Genomic DNA, 19396 nt, shown 5'->3' on the forward strand with positions numbered 1-19396 from the left:
GGACTAGACAGAGCTATCAAAAATGGAAACCGTAAAAAACTCTATATCTCATTATTGCCAAACCATTAAAGACAAATATACCAATGTACAGTAATTAAGAATAACTTAAAGTTACGCTAAAATTAATTTTTTGATAATATTTATTCAAAATTGCTGAAATTTGCTCTATAATGTAAAACGGTAGACAAGGAAAGAAGACAATAAATCTTTAAACACAGGTCAAATATGGTCAGAGGTTGTGGGGCGGGAGTATTGGGGTATAATTTTTTTTAGTGAAATAAATGTAATCAAAAAGTAAATTTTTAAGTAATTCATTTTTATCAATTTAAATTCTGTCCTCGATAACTAAATAAAGTTGATGTTTAAATAAACATGTATATATATATATATATATATGTATATATATATATATATATATTCACATTAATAAGTTTTGTTGATGAAAAACTCCAAAAACATAAAACTTAAAGGTACGTAATATACGTCGCTAAATTTTTTATAAAATAAGCTTTTAAAAACTACATTATTTAAAAATTGGGCAGGTTGGGGCAGCTAACTTTTTTATTTTCTTATAGAATGATACAAACTCTCTTTAAAAAAGTATTATCTTCGTAAAGGAAGTCGAAGATAAAAGTCCTAGCTCTATAAAAATCAGTTTAAACTTGTTAAAATTGGCTTTTTTAAATGCATTTCTTACAAGATATCTTTATACATATTTCAAATATTTTTTTATTTTTTTATTAAGATAAAACTATCTATTATCTTTGTATATAATGAAAATTAAAATGAAGAGTTTTGTATTTAGGGAGAAAATCGAAATTTAATGATGAAGTTTTAATGGTAAAAAACAGCTGTTTTTGTTGTCTTTTTCAAACATAAATTAACATTTAAATCTATTATTTCAGTACTTATTTTTTTATACCGTTAGAATTGTAAGAAACTGTAGAAAATAGTTAGCTAATAACATTATTTAAATTGTGCTACTCAAAAAATCGTTTTTGGGCCAAATTTTAAGTGTTTCTAAATCACTGTGATTGCCATAGCAAGGGCAGCTTACGTGCTCTTTATCAAACTTTATCTGTTGAAAAATTATATCATTCCAATGAATTCATACATGCCTGCTGTTGATGTTGCGTTTTACAAAGCATTAATGAAGTGAACTTTTACAAAACATTAGTAAAGTAAACATCTTTTAAATGTGACTTCTACTGTTATTTATTTAGTATTGATATATATAACATATAACTATTATTATTTTGAAATCTTGATAAAATTCTTTGTTTAGCTTATTATTTATAATAATTTTTAATAAATTGTTAACTCTATTAATGAAAACACAGGTTTAAGAAAAATAAAATCAAGTTCCATAGTGTTTGTGATTAGATTAGTTTAATTGACGATCTGATGACTTTGAGAACTTTAAAAATTTTATTTTAATTTAACATTGATTGACAACTTTAAAAATATTATTTCTTTAATTGATATCTTATTTTCCACATAACCTTTTCCTCTATTTAATAATTAAATAGTTTAAATCGGACGTCATGTCTTGTTTAGCGCCAGCGCGAAGAGGTGTCATATAAAGATAACTTGTAAAAATAGTACGTAGCTAGTGGATCGGAGGCTCTCCTTTCAAAAAATATTTCTCATTAGAGACCTAAAATAATCAAAAAACTTCTATTTTAAAATATTACAAAAAAAAGTTCCTTATATTTTGAAAAGGGTCCCCATAAATTTGCTGGGCCATAAATTGTGGGTGGTGCCTAACTACTGCATTGTGTAAAAACAATGACTAGCTAAAAGAAAATTTCATCAATTTTGAACATTTCGTTGTTGAAAAATGTATTTGATATACTTAATATATAAGATGTAAAAAAACAACATTTTTGTATTTTACAAAAAACCAAAGTTATTTTGTTCTATCTCCAAATGAGGGTGGGGAAAAAAGAGCGGTAGAGTAGTTTTTATAAGTTTCGTTTCTTAAAAAATTATCAACAAAACAATCTTAAATCTGAAAAAAAACTTTAATTCCAAAAAAAAAATTCAATTTAGCTGCAAACAAACTCAAACTCGACATCAATTTTCTCAGTTTGCAAAAATATGGACTTAAAACAAGTTAATTCTAACGTTGCGATGGTATAAAATAGTTTTTTATAAAAATTTCTTTTTTTAAAAAAAAAGCATTTTAATACTTTTGGTTAAAATCTTGTTAAAATTTTTTTTTTTTATGTTGGAGGGAGAGGAAACATACGCCCTTTTCTATAAAGGTAATTTATGCAATAGTAATTATTTTTCAAAGTTTTGAAATATATTTTTTATACGAGGTTTAATTACTTTAGTAAAGATAAGTATTTAAAAGAATGAAATTTTGTTAGGGTGTCTTAAAACTTCCCCACAATAACACCCAACTTTAAGATAGATCTGCAATATTCGCTTGTGATCTGGAATTGTGACTAAGTTATAGAAATTTGAATCAGAAATGTCAAAATTATGAAAATTTATGAGGAAAAATCCACATTTTTTATCAAGAAAACCCATATATCGAAAATTTGGTACTAACAACGTCATAACTTTTTATAGAATTCAATTTCCATAATTTTTTCACCTTAAATACTGTATTAAAGGGTTTTCTAATAATATATAAGATTTTAGTTTTTGATCATTTAAAAAAAATCAATCTATATTCCTTATTAAATTAGCCGTAAAATACTCTGCACTGAAAAGGTTAATTTATATGTAGCCGATCTAACATTAATCAATTATGAATAATGAATCAAGTAATCATAATACTATTTTAAGCATTGCAATAAAAAAAGAGTTATTAAGTTGTATCAAAGAGAAAAGAAGTTTTCAGACATTTTACACTATACAACATATACTAATGGGGTTCTTTCTATTAAAGACAACCACTGTATTTTTAACATCAGCAATAAAGTTGCAGTTGTTAAAAGTATTTTTGACATTGTAGAAAGCATCTTGTACACTAATGCGTAATTTGGAAATAGCAGTTCGAGAAACTTAAATCAGATTTAGATTTGAATGACAACCTCATTAGTGTTAAATTAAATGTTAATTTTTTCATGAAGGAAAAATGTCATCTTCATATTAAATAACAAGCAGACAAGAATCAAGGAATAACTGCCTTAGAAGAAAGTAACAATAAAGATCTGAAAGAAGTTATAAAAAATAAGTTAGAGTGCTTTTGAAGAAGAATTTACGTGGAATGTATATTCAAATAGTTTTTTATTATTTAATGACTATTTGGATAATTTAATCTTACTATTTGATGAAAATTTTAAATTTAAACTTTTTAACAAGTTACTTTTTGTGCTATTTAATGGTTTTACATCGTTAAATTTGTATTAATCTATAGATATTTTATTATTTACCGGTATTTTACTGATATACCGGTATTTCAATTTTCCTTTACCAAATTACCGGTGAATGAAAAAATTTTTAAAAACATAAAACAGTAAACAACTTGAGAAATAAAATTAAACAAAAAAGATAACCGTTAAAGTTATCAACCCACCAAAATTGCGTTATGTTTTATTATAATAATATAAATGAAATATAAATGGAAAGAAATATAGTGTTTTAGACTGACTTTTAAATTAAAAAAAAACAAAAACAAAAAAACGAAACAAAATAAAAACATTGTAACAAAGCTTAAAGAAATCTCATAACGATTTCTTTATTTTATTAATTTAATTCCAAATTTACTGAGTTCAAACCTTTTAATTAATTTTTAAAAAACATACTTGAATTCCAATATATCAAATTCCAAATTTAGTAAATGCCGTTTAGAGTTAGCTCTAAACCTTTCAACTTAATTTAAAATAAGTTAAATGAATTACAAAGTTATTCTCAAAAAAATTGATCGGATGTTTTTGAATCTTATATTATTCTCCTGTAACACTTCAATCTTACATTAAAGTAAGATTTAAATTTTATAGAAGATAACCCACGTTTTACTTTAAACATAAACAGTATCACTCAGTGAATGTTAAGCATATAAAATTTTAAGCTCTTAGCTCAGTTAAGATTCGCAACATGCCCTTCTTTTTGCCCAAAATTCTATCCTTCAAGTTTATTTTTCAATTTTTTTTTTAAAGCTTCGTGTGATTAGTACTACCCCAGGCCAATGGCGTAGCAATAAAAAGGTCCATTTTCTGCCGCAAAACTTTAATCTGAGCCCTTAAAGTACATCTCTGCCCACTCCCAACTTCCACTTTTTTTGACAAAAATTATACATTAAAGCAAAAACCTTGTTCTTAAATACAATTTTAATCTAATAAAATAAAAACTTGTATGTTACACTATGTAAGTCTAGTTAGAGAAAATCTTAAGAAATTTTTTTTCTTGTCTTCGTAGCAGCAATATAGTCTTTAACAGTTCTTAAATTAATTGAGCTGCTATTTCTGCTTCAATGGTTACTTGGTTTAGACGAAATGTGTTGCGCAACGATGTTCTTTTTTTTTAATTCGTAGTTTTAATTTTATTTAAGGCGCTTAAGGATCTTTTTGCAGTTGCCACGAAAACGGATAATATCAAATACAGCATTTTTGCTGCAATTAGGAGCTTAAATAGGCACTACATATTTAAGGTGTGGACTTATAAAGACATTATATAACTTGAAAGTAATTTTTCATCAGTGAGTGTCTTTTTTTAGTATATCAAGAAGTTGTACGGATATAGGACTACTGTTTAAAAGAATGTGCTCCATTTGACGTTAGTTGAAAAAATGATGACTCCCAATTTGCTGAACGATTATTACTATTGTATTTTGCTATAAGTTCACTATTTTTTCATGAAGTTGAGCATTTCATAAACCAAGCATTTCATTGCTTAGATTATGTTTTTAATATGTGGAGTCACCCTAAGGATCATACTTTTTTTTTTTGTTTTATTAAGCTAGGGGATAAATTGTTTGCAAACAGTACAACTGTTAGAAATTGCTAAATTAAACATTTGCTCCTGAATTTTATTAGAAATAAAAGATACCAGATAAATAATAAAATGAATTTTAATATTGAATTGTAATTATCTTTGCTGTAACTAAACAATTAAGACTCATTTTATGAAACGGTTCTGAAACATAAATTCTTCAAGTGATACTAAAATGACCAAATGACTCCAAGTGATACTAAGATAATTATTGTTATTACTTAGAATAGCACAAGGAGGCAAGTTTAAAATAGAATTGCTGTTGTGGATAAATAACAAGTTCAACATATTATTTAAGGAACCGTAGGATGTCTGGAGGTAGAAAATGTCATATGTTGTGTGATGAAGCTGTTCTGGTAAATGTTCCAGAAATCATACTCGGTACGTTGTTTGGGTTAAAAGGAATAATATTTTATTATTCGGGAAGTTAAAATCACCAACAATCAGTCATCGTAGGGCCTCCGAATTTAGCTATGACATAATTTGAAAGGTTTAGTGACATATTTTATTAAATTACCATCATTTGGTCTGCATATAAACACGATAAGTATATGTTTATCATTAACTTTTAGAGACACCCAAACTTGTTTGAGAAGATTTTTATAGAACTGATTAACATCATGAGAGTAAAAAACGTCAATACTGTAGATAGCAACACCGGCTCTTTGACGTCCGTCTTTGCAATTTTTTTTAAGGCGAGTTATTGTTTTACAACAGTAAAAAAATAACTCGCTTTTAAAAAATAATAATAATAAAAATGTTGTATACCAGTGGCGGATACAAAGGGGGGAGGGGTAAGGGGGTAAATACCACCCTAAGAAATGTCAAACTTCAAAATTTAATTGAAAGTGGAATGAACGGGATTCTTCAACAAAGGCCGCATTACTAAAAATTGCAATATCTGAGCCCTTATTTGTAATAACACTTTGTTCATGAGCCAATTTGTGAAATACCACAGTCTCTTTAAGTAAGGCTCTTTAAAAAAAATTATTGTATTAGGAATATGCAAAAACTATTCTTAAACATGCCATAAATATATTAAATAAAAGACGACGGAATGTTATATTTATGACTGTATCAAAGTTACCAGAAGACTTAGGTTTAAATATCAAGATTCCATGAATTACAGGAAAACAATCTAATCGCGCAAGCTTCAATACCAATGATCTTACTTACTATAGAGTCAATGTTTATTTATCGTTATTTGATAGCATACTTCTAGATTTACAGTTCAGATTTACTGATGAAACCTTCAACTCTTTTGAATTAAATGTAGCAATGCCTAGTAATTTATTAAATAAAACAATGACAGAGTTAACAGCAACCATAGCTAATATACTGAGTTTTATGAAAGGGCTGCCCAAAATAAATACTGTTGATGAGAATGTCCAATTAATGAAAGTTTCTTCAGAATTTGAATTTCGGGAGCTAAAATGGAAAGACGCAATCAAAAAGCAACAAGACCTACCTGAATGTGCACTGGAGGCATACAAGCAATGTGATGGTAATGTCTTCTATTTTATTAAATGTATTTTGCAACAGCTTTGCAACCTTCTGTTAGCGCTGCTTCGGGAGAAGGGAGTTTCTCGGTTTTAAAAAGACATAACTTGGTTAAGATCCAGTATAGGACAAGAACGATTAAATTGCTTAGCTATGATGCATATCTCTAGAGATTGCATCATAAATTTCAAAAAGATTATTGATATTTTGCATCTTCGAAAACTAGAAAGCTCAATTTTATATTATAGTTTGTTAAATTTATAAAAGTCTTTATTAAAAAAAAAGAATATTCTAAAGATATTATTTTGTCTTTTGTTGCGCATTACAGATAGGGCCAGATTTACCTATAGGCAGACAAGACTGCAGCCTGTGCACCATGATTTTAGCGGGCTCAGTTTTTAAATAGGGTATCGCGGGGAAAAAACTGTGGCATTTAGGAGTGTTTAGGGCCCTCAAAATTTTTTTCTGCCTAGGGCCCTTGAGGATATAAATCCGTCCCTTATAACAGACTAAATATTTAATTTCAACGTTTGATTTTTTCAAGATACTTTTATACAAATATATTCAATATATTTATTAGTAAACTTTTCTAAAAATATTCTAAATAATCATATAAAAAAGTGGTTTATCTGAAGAAAAAAAAGCGGATTTTTTTTGTTGGTCATATTACTTCCCCCCCCCCCCCCATCCCTTAGGACAATGACTCGGATACGCCACTGTTGTATACAATAGCTTTATTACTACACTTTGTTTTAAAACGTGACGATATCACACTTGCCACTTACTAAAATTATATTTTATTTTTTTAGGTACAATTAAATAAAATGTTGCTCACTATTTAAAGTATTAGTCAAGATTATTATCAAAGTTAAAAAAATAGTCTAACAAAGAGTTTGTAATTCTTAGCTGTATAACGGTAATACAAATTGGTAATGTTGCTATGTTTGTATAGATGCATATTGATTTTAAGAGTGATAACTTAAAAAAATTTTTTTTAAGTTAGTTTGGGCTCCTAATAACTCTGACTCTTCCTCCCCCCCCCCCCATCCTTACTTCCCCCTCCTTCTTCCCTTCTTCCCTTCCCGCGACTGCGAGCCCTTCGCTGCGCCACTGCCCCAGGCAATGTTACAGCAAAAAATTAACCTATAAACGTATAAACGAAAAATAAAGTTCTTTTTAATATGATTTATCAAGAAACGGTTTTGTTATATACATAAATATTTTGAGAGATCTTTTTTTCACTATATTTAATATGAAATTTTGAGGACTGTTTGTCTTTCTTTACTAGGTTTGTTTAATAAAATAAATTTAGTCTTCTCTTCATTTAATGAAAACATTTTTACTAAAAATTACGATAATAAAAGCAAAATACAAGAATTAAAAAATGATCAGTTATACAGTTAACACATATAACTGATATTTAATTAAGTTACAAAGTTTCAATAAAATTGAAAATTTATCTCAAGCTAGTTTACTTTTAAATTATCCTGTTTTAATCGTGATAGATACTAGTTTTATTAATTTACCTTTACTCATACCAATATTATTAAAAGTTTATTCAATATTTATGTACTAATTTGATCTTTAGTTAATTAATATTGACTTTACATATCAATAGGTGAGAGTAAGGAGAAGTGAGACGTGGGAGAAGTGGGACAGCCTGAATATTCTAATTAGGAGTGGTGCCTAAATACTGTTGTTTAATGTAAACAATTAAAATTCATACTCTCTATTTAGCAGAAATTCCTTTGTGCCCCTGCGTGCGCTAGAAGCCCTAATTTTGAAATGTACTTTAAAAAGTGTCTACATTGGGGTGAAGTGAGACAAAAAAAATATACTTATGCCCCGCTTCTTTCCGTCGCCATTTGATTATTTTGATTGGTGAATGCTCTTGAATATTTCTATGTCGATTAGGTGATTTTATGATTTTATCAGTTTAATAATTTATGTTAAAATGTTGTTTTAATTTTTGTGTTAAAATGTTGTATTTGTCACACTTCTACTCACACTTGTCCCACTTTTTGGTTTAGTTTATACATCAAACAAAAGAGACATTGCAATTACCCTAAAAAAAATTTACGTGTTCCACTTCTTTCCACTCTCACCTAATATAGTTCATAAACATAAACTTGAAAAAGGGCAAAGATAAAACACTTCTCTTTCCTTTGGTACTTTATTACTTACATTGTTAATGACAATGCATTTAAAAGTAAATTTCTATATTAAAAGATGCTTACTTTTAAAAAATTCACTGTTTAAAGTTTAAAGCAAATATTAGAAAAAAATTTAAAAAATTAAAATAAAAACTCACATTCCGACTGTCCTTCAAACTTGATTGCAACACACTGTTCTATCTTGTCGCAATTAATAAACAGTTTTAATAAGAGACCATTTAAATGAAGCATAACTTTTAATTGAACCTGTATTTGTAGATTAAATTTAGTTCATATTTGTATTAAATTGTTAAACTTTTTAAATTGTTAATTTAAGTGTTTAACTTAATGATATAAACGGGACACAAGTTTTCAATATAAAATAATTTTAGGCAATAAGTTAGGAATGTCAAAATTAGGTTACTTATGTAAGAGAGCATGGTACAAATCTTAATTAAAAAATAAGTTTCTTATTGTATAATTAAAAAGCAACAGATCTTAGATGGGTTAATTATAAAAGAAAGTAAAAAAAAGCAAACCTTGGTAGTGTTTATAATAGAAGCGAAAAAACCTTGTTCTAAATAAGGGCTAAAGTTTACGAGAAATTTCATCGTGTTTTGATAATCTTGTATAAAAATAGGCTTGACAATTGGTTCGGTTTTACACACTGAACCATTTTGATTGGTAGTGATTGTCAGATCGTAGGAAGACATTCCATATAATGTGTGTATTCCAGCAGAGCTTCCTTCCACTTTTAGGCTGCAACCTGCGTTAATTAAAACATTATTGTAAACAGTAGAATGGCACTTAATCATTATACTTTCAACACTTTTTTTGATTTTTAAAGATTTGATTTTAGCATATTTGAAATGCATATAAAAAAAAGTTTTGTTTTTTCTTCATCAATTCACGAAATACATTTTAAGTTTTTGTATGTGGTGATTTACTTATATGGCATTACATATTTAGTTATATCAAACATAACATTTTTTTTAAAATAAAAAACCAGGGGTATTTAAAATCTTATTTAAGTGTTAAATATATATATATATATATATATATATATATATATATATATATATATATATATATATATATATATATATATATATATATATATATATATATATATATATATATATATATATATATATATATATTGTAGTGATGTATTGAAGCAGTATAGGAAGTAACTGCAAAATAAGCTGAGGTTTCAGTAAATTACCTACTTATTGACTTTGCTTGATAAAAAAGTAATCCATTTGTTAGCAATGTAGTAAAAAAAGTTTTTCCCTATGGTGCTATATATAACAATATATAAATATATATATATATATATATATATATATATATATATATATATATATATATATATATATATATATATATATATATATATATATATATATATATATATATATATATATATGATATTTGGAAAAATTTAGAACATAATTTTTAGTATTTTAAAACTTAAGATTCAAGTTTTTCAAAAAAAGAAAAAATGGTTACACTTACTATTAAAATGTTGCCTTTTCATGTAAATGATAATCAAGTTTTAATTCGTTTAAACTTTACGTCACGGTTATCATAGATCCTGATAATGTCAACCTAGGTGACTCATGAACACAATTTATATGGAAACGTAGCGTACCTACCAAGGTAAAAGGTGGTGCAAATTTTGAAATCTTTTAATCTTGTCCGCGGAAAAAAATTAAATTTGAATGTTCAAATAGAGTGAAATTTTGACTTCATAGTGTGCTATTAAAAACACCTATAGAATGAGAACCACTCTGTATAATTTAACAAAAATTAGTGCAAATGCAGCCTTTTGTCACTCATAACTCTGAATAAAATTTCAGTTTTATTGGTTGTGTTGAGGATTTATTGAAGTTTTAATTAAATTTCGTTAATTTTTTGCTACTCATACATCAAAGCGTTATGATTATGTGATGTTCACTATTTTTAAAACAATGGTTTTATGAGTGTTTTTCTGTGTAATACCAACAAAAAAAATTTTTAATTGTGTTATTGATATATGCACCATTTTTGTTTTATTGACCAAAATATTGTTTGCTACTTAAATAAAATATTGTTTGCTACTTCTTTAAATTGGCTTAAACATAGCATGAGTATATTAATATTTCGTAAAGTATAAACTACTGCCAAATCGCAAAAAAAATTGCTAAAAAAAGTAAAACGCCAGGTCAAAGGATTACCTGACTCTTGAAATCTTTTAAAATAATTATTTACAAAGTTAGAACATTATTTTCAAAGTTAAGTGAAAAAATAACTGTTATCATATTTTTACATATTTCTATCTCTTTTCTATCTCTAATAACTAGGTTAGCAGTTCCATAAAGATGCTCACTGTTCAGATGATTATTTTTTTTAATTGAAAAAGACCAAACGGTCTTGTTCACGCCTTGATGTTCACGCCTTCTTGCTCACCAATGGCGCAAAATATGCCCAGAGTTCGCTTTGAGCTCTGGATCTCTTGCTTATAAAGCAAGCTCTATAATCACTGCGCCACGGCCGCTCAATTATGCAGTGCAACAATCTTGCTTTGAACTCTGGATGAATATTATTTTGCTTATATCTTATACCAATGTTGACAAAAAATTTAATGAGCAGTTTTGGTTTTGACAATTTGAAATGAAACATTTAAATGCTTCAATTATGTGAACAATGTTGGGAACCATGTTTGGAATAGCAAGTTGGTGCAGTATATCCACATTTTTAAAGCTACCTGCATTTATTTCTCTCGAACTGGACCCCATGACTTGGGCTCAATTGAATGTGAATAGCATATGGCCATTTAACAGCTTCTTTTCAAGCATTTTTAAGGATCCTAAAGGAGATGATTGACAACTTTAAGTGAAGAAGCAATTCCATCGGTGGGTCAATTTCCGAAAAAAAACTTTATTTACTTCCGATTGCATTAATCAGTGACCAGATTTGTTCAATATTAGAACAAATTTGGTCATGATTAATGAGTGTGTTTCTGACAAACATTCTGACACCGCAACAAGAACTTGTCTCCTAACAGTGTCTTTGTCAGTCCTTTAAGTATTGGTTTTGGTTGTGGCGTTAAACTGTTTTTATCACTTTAAACGCACTATTAACAATGGTTAGAAAGAAATGAGAAAATCTTTGCCACCATCGATTCATAGCTTAACAAAATAGCCACTCAAAATTTTTTGTGATTGAATAACTTTATTTACAAGACTTGATAAATCATTTCAGTGAACATAAACCTGATCTGTACCAAAACCGCTATTTCTGTTGGTGATTTTTAAGATGCTCCAGGTAAAGAAATTACTGCTCTTAGAAAATTCATTTATTAATTTGTTTCAGCCATCTTACTGTTTGATATTTGTTTTACAGATCTGAAGATTTTTTTTTCATCTTTTGTTTTTCAGGCCTGTATTTAACAGCATATTTAAAAGGACGAGAGTAGTCAATTTTTAGGAGAGCTTGATAATAACTGCGCTCGGCATCAGAGGTGTAGCCACCGGGGAGCAAATGCTCTAACCGAACAAACATTAGCGCGCAATTTTTTTTTTTTTACTTTTTTTAGATTACCTTGGAATAATTTACAAGGATCTTGTCATTTCACGAGCAAACGCATTCAGAAAGTCTGCTTGCAACCTTGATCCAATTTATGTAATGACTTAATTGCATAAGTACCGTGCTAGAGATTTCCTCTACGCAGGAGAACATAGTTTTTAATGAAATACCGCGTAAATATCTTAACTTTCTGTTATCCAATCACACTCCACTTTTTAAAAAAACTATCCATTGATATATTTTTAAAAACGTCATAAGCAGTCAGAGCATTTCAAATAAAAGAAAAAATATCTTAAAAATTCGTGAATCTTATTTACAGTTAGTTTACAGTTATTTTTTTATGTTGTGTTTTTTGAAGCAACTGTTGTTAAATGCCATGATTAGAATTGAATTATTAAATGTCTAGATCAGATTTTAAAATATTATTTATAAGAATTAATAAATGTCTAGATTAGATTCGCAACTGTTAGTATATTTGCCGGATTTATTAACAGATTTTATATTCTTACATTTAAAATATTCCTGCTACTAATAGCAACAAGAAGATTTGTTATCCGCAAAAATACTTAAGAAATTAAATGACATTTGGTCAAAATAACGTTTTTTAGGAACGTAATAAATCTACAGCTTAAGAAAGAGGGGGGAAAAAAAAGGAATAAAATAGGAGTCAAACATGTGCAACTTAAGTAAGTTGTATATGTAAGTAAGTTGTAAGTAAGTAACTTAAGTAAGTTGTATACGTAAAATGAAATTTTATTCAGCAGATAATTTTATGAACTTCTCTTGATACTTTTAATGTGGGATGTATTATTGTTTATATTTTTGCAACTGAAGAGCATTTTTCTAAACAAATCTAGATTTAACTATTGTGAAATTGAGTTTGGGTAAATTGAATATAGTTAGGGAAAACAGGTAGAGGATCCGTAAAATATTAGCGAAAATCAGGAAAATTAAACTTTAAATACGTTCTTTTAAAATGCTTAAATCTAATAAATCAGTTGGTCTTGATGATAATAATTCTAATGTTATTATCGACTCGTATGAAGTCATTAAAGATATTCTATTTCAAGTTTTACTTTGCTCAATAAAACAGGGTATTTTTTCCCACAATCTGAAAATAGCCAGAGTTTTACCAATATTTAAAGATGGAGATGAAACCAGTGTCTCAAATTATCGCTTAATTTCAATTTTGCCTGTTTTTTCGAAAATTTTAGAAAGAATGTTATATAATGTAATTTTCAACCATTTATCTTTAAATAATATACTGTATCAAAATCAATACGGATTTTAAAAAAATAATTCAACCGAACACGCTATACTACAAATTACCCGCAATATTTCTGAATCTTTTGAAAAATCGCAATTTACGTTTGGCGTTTTCATTGATCTATCAAAAGCCTTTGATACGATTGACAACGTAATTCTATTTAAAAACATTGAGTTTTATGGTATTAAAGGAAATATTTTAATGATACTTAAAAGTTATTTAAGCAACCGTAAATAGTTTCTTTATAGTAATACAAATGTTCGTTCCAATTTACTAGAAATAACATGTGGGGTCCCTCAGGGTTCTGTACTAGGATCCCTCCTCTTTTTAATTTACATTAACGATCTCCCTGAAGCCTCTAATAAAATTACGGTCATGTTTGCTGATCATGCTAATCTCTTTTTATCTCATAATAACATAGCGGCATTATTCCAAAATATGAACCTTGAATTAACAAAAATTTCTAACTGGTTTAAAAAAAATAAGTTGTCACTCAATGTTGAGAAAACGAATTGGACACTTTTTCATCAAACTTCAAACAAAAAGTTATTGCCTCCTTTCATGCCTTTACTTTTTATTGATAAAGTTCAAATTAAAAGAGAAAAAACTACTAACTTTTTAGGTTTTTCTATCTAAGGTTTTTATCTATATTGATAAAAACCTTAGTTGGAAATATCACATTGATTTATTGTCCAAAAAAATTGCTCGAAATATAGGAGCTAATTTTTTTAATAAGCACAACACACAAAATAAACACAATTATATTTCTCTTTAATCCACTGCTATAGAAATTATGCAAACATTGCCTGGGGTAATACCAACAAATCTAAACTGCAACCTCTTTATCGTCAGCAGAAGCATATTGCTCGTCTTATCAATTATAAAGATCAACTTGCTTATGCCAAACCACTTTTATTTCAAATGAAAATTCTTAATATTTATCAACTGAATATTTTTAATATACTTTATTTTATGTATAAATTTAACTAACGCATCTCCTGTTTCCTTTCATAACTTATATACCTTGAAAGAAACAAATAAATATAACTTAAGAAATGATAATCTAGTTCGGCAACCTTTTTCTCTAACTAATTTTGAAAAGTCATGTATCGCATTTCGAGGAGCTTTTCTTTGGAACAAAATAGTTTTGAAAAATTTTGATTTTTACCATAAATGGAACTACATTTCATTCCCAAAAAAACTGAAGGAAATAATTTTATCTTTTCAAGGCTTATCTTTATATTTTTAACATTTTATGAAAATATGAAACTTATTTATATATAATGTAATATACAATAATATCGGATTCATTATTTATGTGTTTATGAAATAAGTACTATTTTATACAAACTTTGTATTTATATATAAGAATCAATTACAATTTCTTTACAAATTTATTTATATATTCTTACAAAATTAATGTTTTTCGCAAATTATTTCTTTGACACTTTTGTTTTATTCTTTATTTAATGTTATTTTAATGCTATTAATATTCACAAGCGGTTCTCGATGATAAGACCTAAAGGTCTTCTGCGAATCTCCGCGTTCTATTTATTATGTTTTTTATTTTTATACTTATATATTTTATTATATTTGTTATTGTATAACGATTTTTTAATTGTTACTCTATAACGATTTTTTTAATCTTAACTATCTTATTGTATAAATTTATTTAACATTTAAGAAAAGAACAAAAAATTCTAAAAAAAATAAATATTGTAGACAGCCTGTTTATATTGAGGTTTGCAAGAAACGATTTTTTTACCTAAACCGTGATTTTTGTTGTGATTACTTCTTAGCAGTTGAAACAGTTGTTAGAAATCAATCAAATCATATTTTAATAAAGTAATTTATTAAATTACAGCTTTTAAAAGCTTTCAAATCACATTTCAAAATTTCCTATTTACAAATCGCAGAGCCTCCATTTTAATTTATCGTTGGAATAATTATACCAGAAACACTGTAACACTGTTTTCGGCTTCGTATTTATTTTTCAGCTTGTCTAACATACCTCTTTGAATAAATGCGAGTCCGGTACACTTTTTGATTAGTTTGTTCCAGTGGGCATGTTAATTAAAATGATATTTTTTAAACGTTTAAAAGACGTTAAAAAACTTTATTGTGTCCCCCATTGGGTAAATTAATTAAAAGAATTACAACTAGATAAGCGCATTGAAAAAAGCGAACAAAGTTTTAAAGTTAAGGTGTATTATAAAGTAATGACATAATGATTAATCAATTAACCATTAGATTTGAATCCATTTGACAAATATGTACACTTTTTAGATGCTTATCACCAACATATCTTGTGGCGTCATCTGATAAAGATATTCTCGAAGAATCGGAGGTGTTACAATCGGAATAACCCTCCTAGATTTCACCTAGCTTTTGGCCTCAACTGCTTCAATTTAATACTTGTTTCAATATTCAATTTTTAATTCAATCAGCAGCCTCAAGTAGTCTCGCTAACATTATTGCAGCATGTCTCATTTTTTTAACTTTACGTATGATGACAGCTACAGAAGAACGAAGTTTTTCGAAACTGAAATTATTAAAAACATATTTAAGATGCAGCATGTCACAATACCGACTTAGCTCTTTGGCCACTATATCGATTGAGAAAGCAATAGCTTGTCGACTTGATTTGGATAAAGTGATTGATCGATTTTCAAAGGAAAAGACAAGAAAAAAACAATTTTAAACTATGTGCAAGAAATTAGAAACCTCTATAATTTTATAATAAGTTTAAATAAACTGTTATTTCTATAAAATATATTTTTGACAATAAAATGTTTATTCTATTGTCCAAATTAGAAGAATGTAAGCCTATACGGAAACACCAATAAGATGACTAAACGCATTGCTTTTTACAAATAAAGACGTGAAATATTGAATGATATTTTGAATCAAAATTGCTAACCTAAATCTTTATTTTGTTTCTACTGATTTATTAGCATAAGGATTGTCAACTATAACGATTTCGGTATCTTCAAATTGGACATTAGGAACATATGAGGTTTTTCTATTCCATATTGTATATAAACCCTATGATTTAAAAACAATTTTTTTTTTAACTTCTCTTAACTAACATGAAGAAAAGAGGCGGCGCATCAATTTTACTTGCTTCAGCCACTGAATATGTAGCTAAGCCGCTGCCCTACATTGACTTAAAATCAAGACATAAATATTTTATGTTTATTACAAATTTTGTTTAAAAAGTTTTTGTAAAACTTTCAAATTTCTTTGTTCTTAAAGAGATTAGAATTTTGTCAAAAACATACTGCCTGAAATCTATCTAGTCTCATTTCTTGATAGTCAAGTTCATTCAATATATATGTAAAAATTATTTAAGCATAATTATTAACATTGTAAATGGAGATCCGCGGGATGCTTTAGCAAGTTGAATAGTTCCATCCGGAAAAGATTTTTTATTGGAAATAACGCAAGATGCAAATAGTTTGGCTGGTTTGGAATTTTTTGTGGGTAAAGATTGAAGGTTTTCCTTGAACTATATCTAGAAGCATTGGTTAAATGAACCTTTTCCAATAAAACTGAGGCATGTTCTGCAACGCACACTTGGTTCTTTCTCAATAGCGGTTTGTTCTTCAAGATTATATTTTTCTTGCAGATTTAAACAACCAGTTCGGCAGATTAGGCATCATCAAACACATTGCGCCTCTTGTTTCAGATCTTCCTTCTGACTTGAAATCAAACAAGGGGTTGCAACTTTTTTCCTCCTTTGTTTTCTGCGCAAACTAGTTATTTCTTCACAACTTGCAGAGTCCTTGTACCCGCGAATCACGGTACAGTTTATATATTTGATCAGAAAGTATTGAACTGTCTGAAAAATTTTTCAGAATGAGCAAAAAAACTTTTGATTTTTATTATTAGTCTTTTCTTGATTTGGTAAAAAATTAATTAAAATAAAACTAAATTCTTGATTTCACTAAATCTAACTTTACTAAATCAAACTCCGCCTTTTACAAAATTTAATCTAAATTTGTTTAGATTAAATCAAGTATGTTATTGAATAACAATTCACCTAACACTCACAAATATTACTAACTAAATGCTATTATATTCAAAGAAATATTTACTTAAATAACAAGGAAATTATTCTTAAATAATTCTTTCTTTACAAGGAAATAATTATATATATCAATGATACTTGTCACACTTAATGACAACTTAAATGAGATCTAATTTGAAAACGCAGTAAAAAAAAAAAAAGTCCTCTTTATAGAACTTCCCTACATCGTACTCATTCTCTTTCGACAGAAATTTTTCTTTTTTTGTACCTCTACAATTACTTTTATCAAAATTTTACAAATGTTGTTTCAAAACAACTCTTACCTAAATCTAACTGGTATAAACTGGTTACCGTGCACCGGTATAAACTGTTTACCGTGCACCATACATGAGAACTTTTAATTTCTTAATCTAATTTATTACTCAATCTGAATATTATTGATTTTGAAAACTTAAATTTTTTTACATAAAATATTAAAAATTTTAAAGTATAAAAACTGTGTAACGGATTTTTTTCTAAACGTATTCTTAATTTCTTATTTTTAATATATACAACATTTTTGAACATTGCATTGGCAATAAATATGTAAATATTTTTAGAAAAAGTATGATAAATATATTTGTATGCTTGTTATCTAACGTTTTAGTGCCATTATAATGTAATAATTTTATGTAAAAATTATTGTAAATATGTCATCATGTTTGACAATTTAATGGGGTTTAGGAATCTTTTAAAGCGGTTTTTAAAGAGGTATCTAAAGCGGTTTAAGAACAAGTGGCGTAGGAAGGATTTTTTAGTGTTTGGGAGAGGTTTCTTTAAGACATGGAGCAAATTCCAAACAATTATATATTTATACTTGCGTCAAATAAAGATGCTTTGCAAAAAATCGTGATAATTGGAGCCTGGGAACAAAAAAGCTCCGAAACTTTCGCCCCCAAACGTGAGAGCAACAAGTTGATAAAATATTTTTTTTACCTTTCTCAACTAAACTTATATTCATCGATAAATTTTAAGTTTCATAGTATAATCTCCTAGTGTTCAAAAATTATGGCTATACAAAAATTTGTGACCGCCTCAAATTGAGAGGGATTCAAACTTTGTAAGGTCTTAATATTTAAACGTTTAGTGGTTTAAAAAAAAAATTGAATTATAGTTGTTTTTACATTGATTGTGTCAATATACACGAATGCAAAGAAATAAAGACTTCTTAAAAAAGTACGTTTCTTCCTCATTTTATTTTGTGACTCTTTTTTGTGCCCGGGTTTCGTAAAGAATATAAGTATATATTATATGTATATCTTTTCTTTGATAATTATGTTTATTATAAATTTGTTTTATTTGTTTTGAATTATTTTATTTTTTTTTCCTTTCCATAGATTTAGTCAGTTAAAAGATTTTTAGTTTCTAAACAAGTTTTGTTGTTACTGTTTCATTAACTTGATAATAACTTCGCTTACCTTCTAATGAGTTTCCACAATTGATCGATGAGTTATAGGAGAGAAATGTGCTGTTTGGACAGGAACAAAACATTGATCCAGAGCAGATGGTTGAGTTTCCAGTTATAAGATCACCGTTTAGGGATCGTTCAATAAAGAAGCAATATAATTGGTTTGCCATAATAAGAAAACTAACACCATGGTTTATCATTGAACGTAACATTTTTGAAAAAGACTCACTTATAACAACTTTCTATTTTGTAAAAACAACTGGTTTAAAATCACAAAGTTCTTTTCTCCAAAGTCAAATTTCTTTATTAACTCCGTTTTTCCCACGTTTACGAACTCCAAAAGTCTAAGCAAAAAGACAAATAAATATTTTAAAAATGATGTAATATATAGCAAAATTAAAAGATATTTACTTATATATGCCAAGAAACAAGAGGTACTTGAGTATAGTTTTTTAAAGAAAAACGTCGGAAGATTTGTGTGA

The 19396-nt window shown here is 27.6% G+C and overlaps 1 protein-coding gene across 2 annotated transcripts in view; it reads right to left on the bottom strand.

Moving 5' to 3' along the window:
* LOC101241498 (mucin-2) overlaps positions 1-19396 on the bottom strand; it is a 68585-nt gene that overhangs the window by 31016 nt on the left and 18173 nt on the right. For both annotated transcript variants that reach the window (XM_065818535.1, XM_065818536.1), the window contains exons 2-4: positions 18925-19258; positions 9140-9366; positions 8759-8867 (exon numbers count right to left, since the gene is read on the bottom strand). In XM_065818535.1, the coding sequence (XP_065674607.1) occupies positions 8759-8867; positions 9140-9366; positions 18925-19126 (538 nt within the window). In that variant the 5' untranslated portion in view covers positions 19127-19258. The remainder of the gene's footprint in view (positions 1-8758; positions 8868-9139; positions 9367-18924; positions 19259-19396) is intronic.

This window comes from Hydra vulgaris, chromosome 14, assembly GCF_038396675.1.
Source record: "Hydra vulgaris chromosome 14, alternate assembly HydraT2T_AEP".
Lineage (NCBI taxonomy): Eukaryota > Metazoa > Cnidaria > Hydrozoa > Anthoathecata > Hydridae > Hydra > Hydra vulgaris.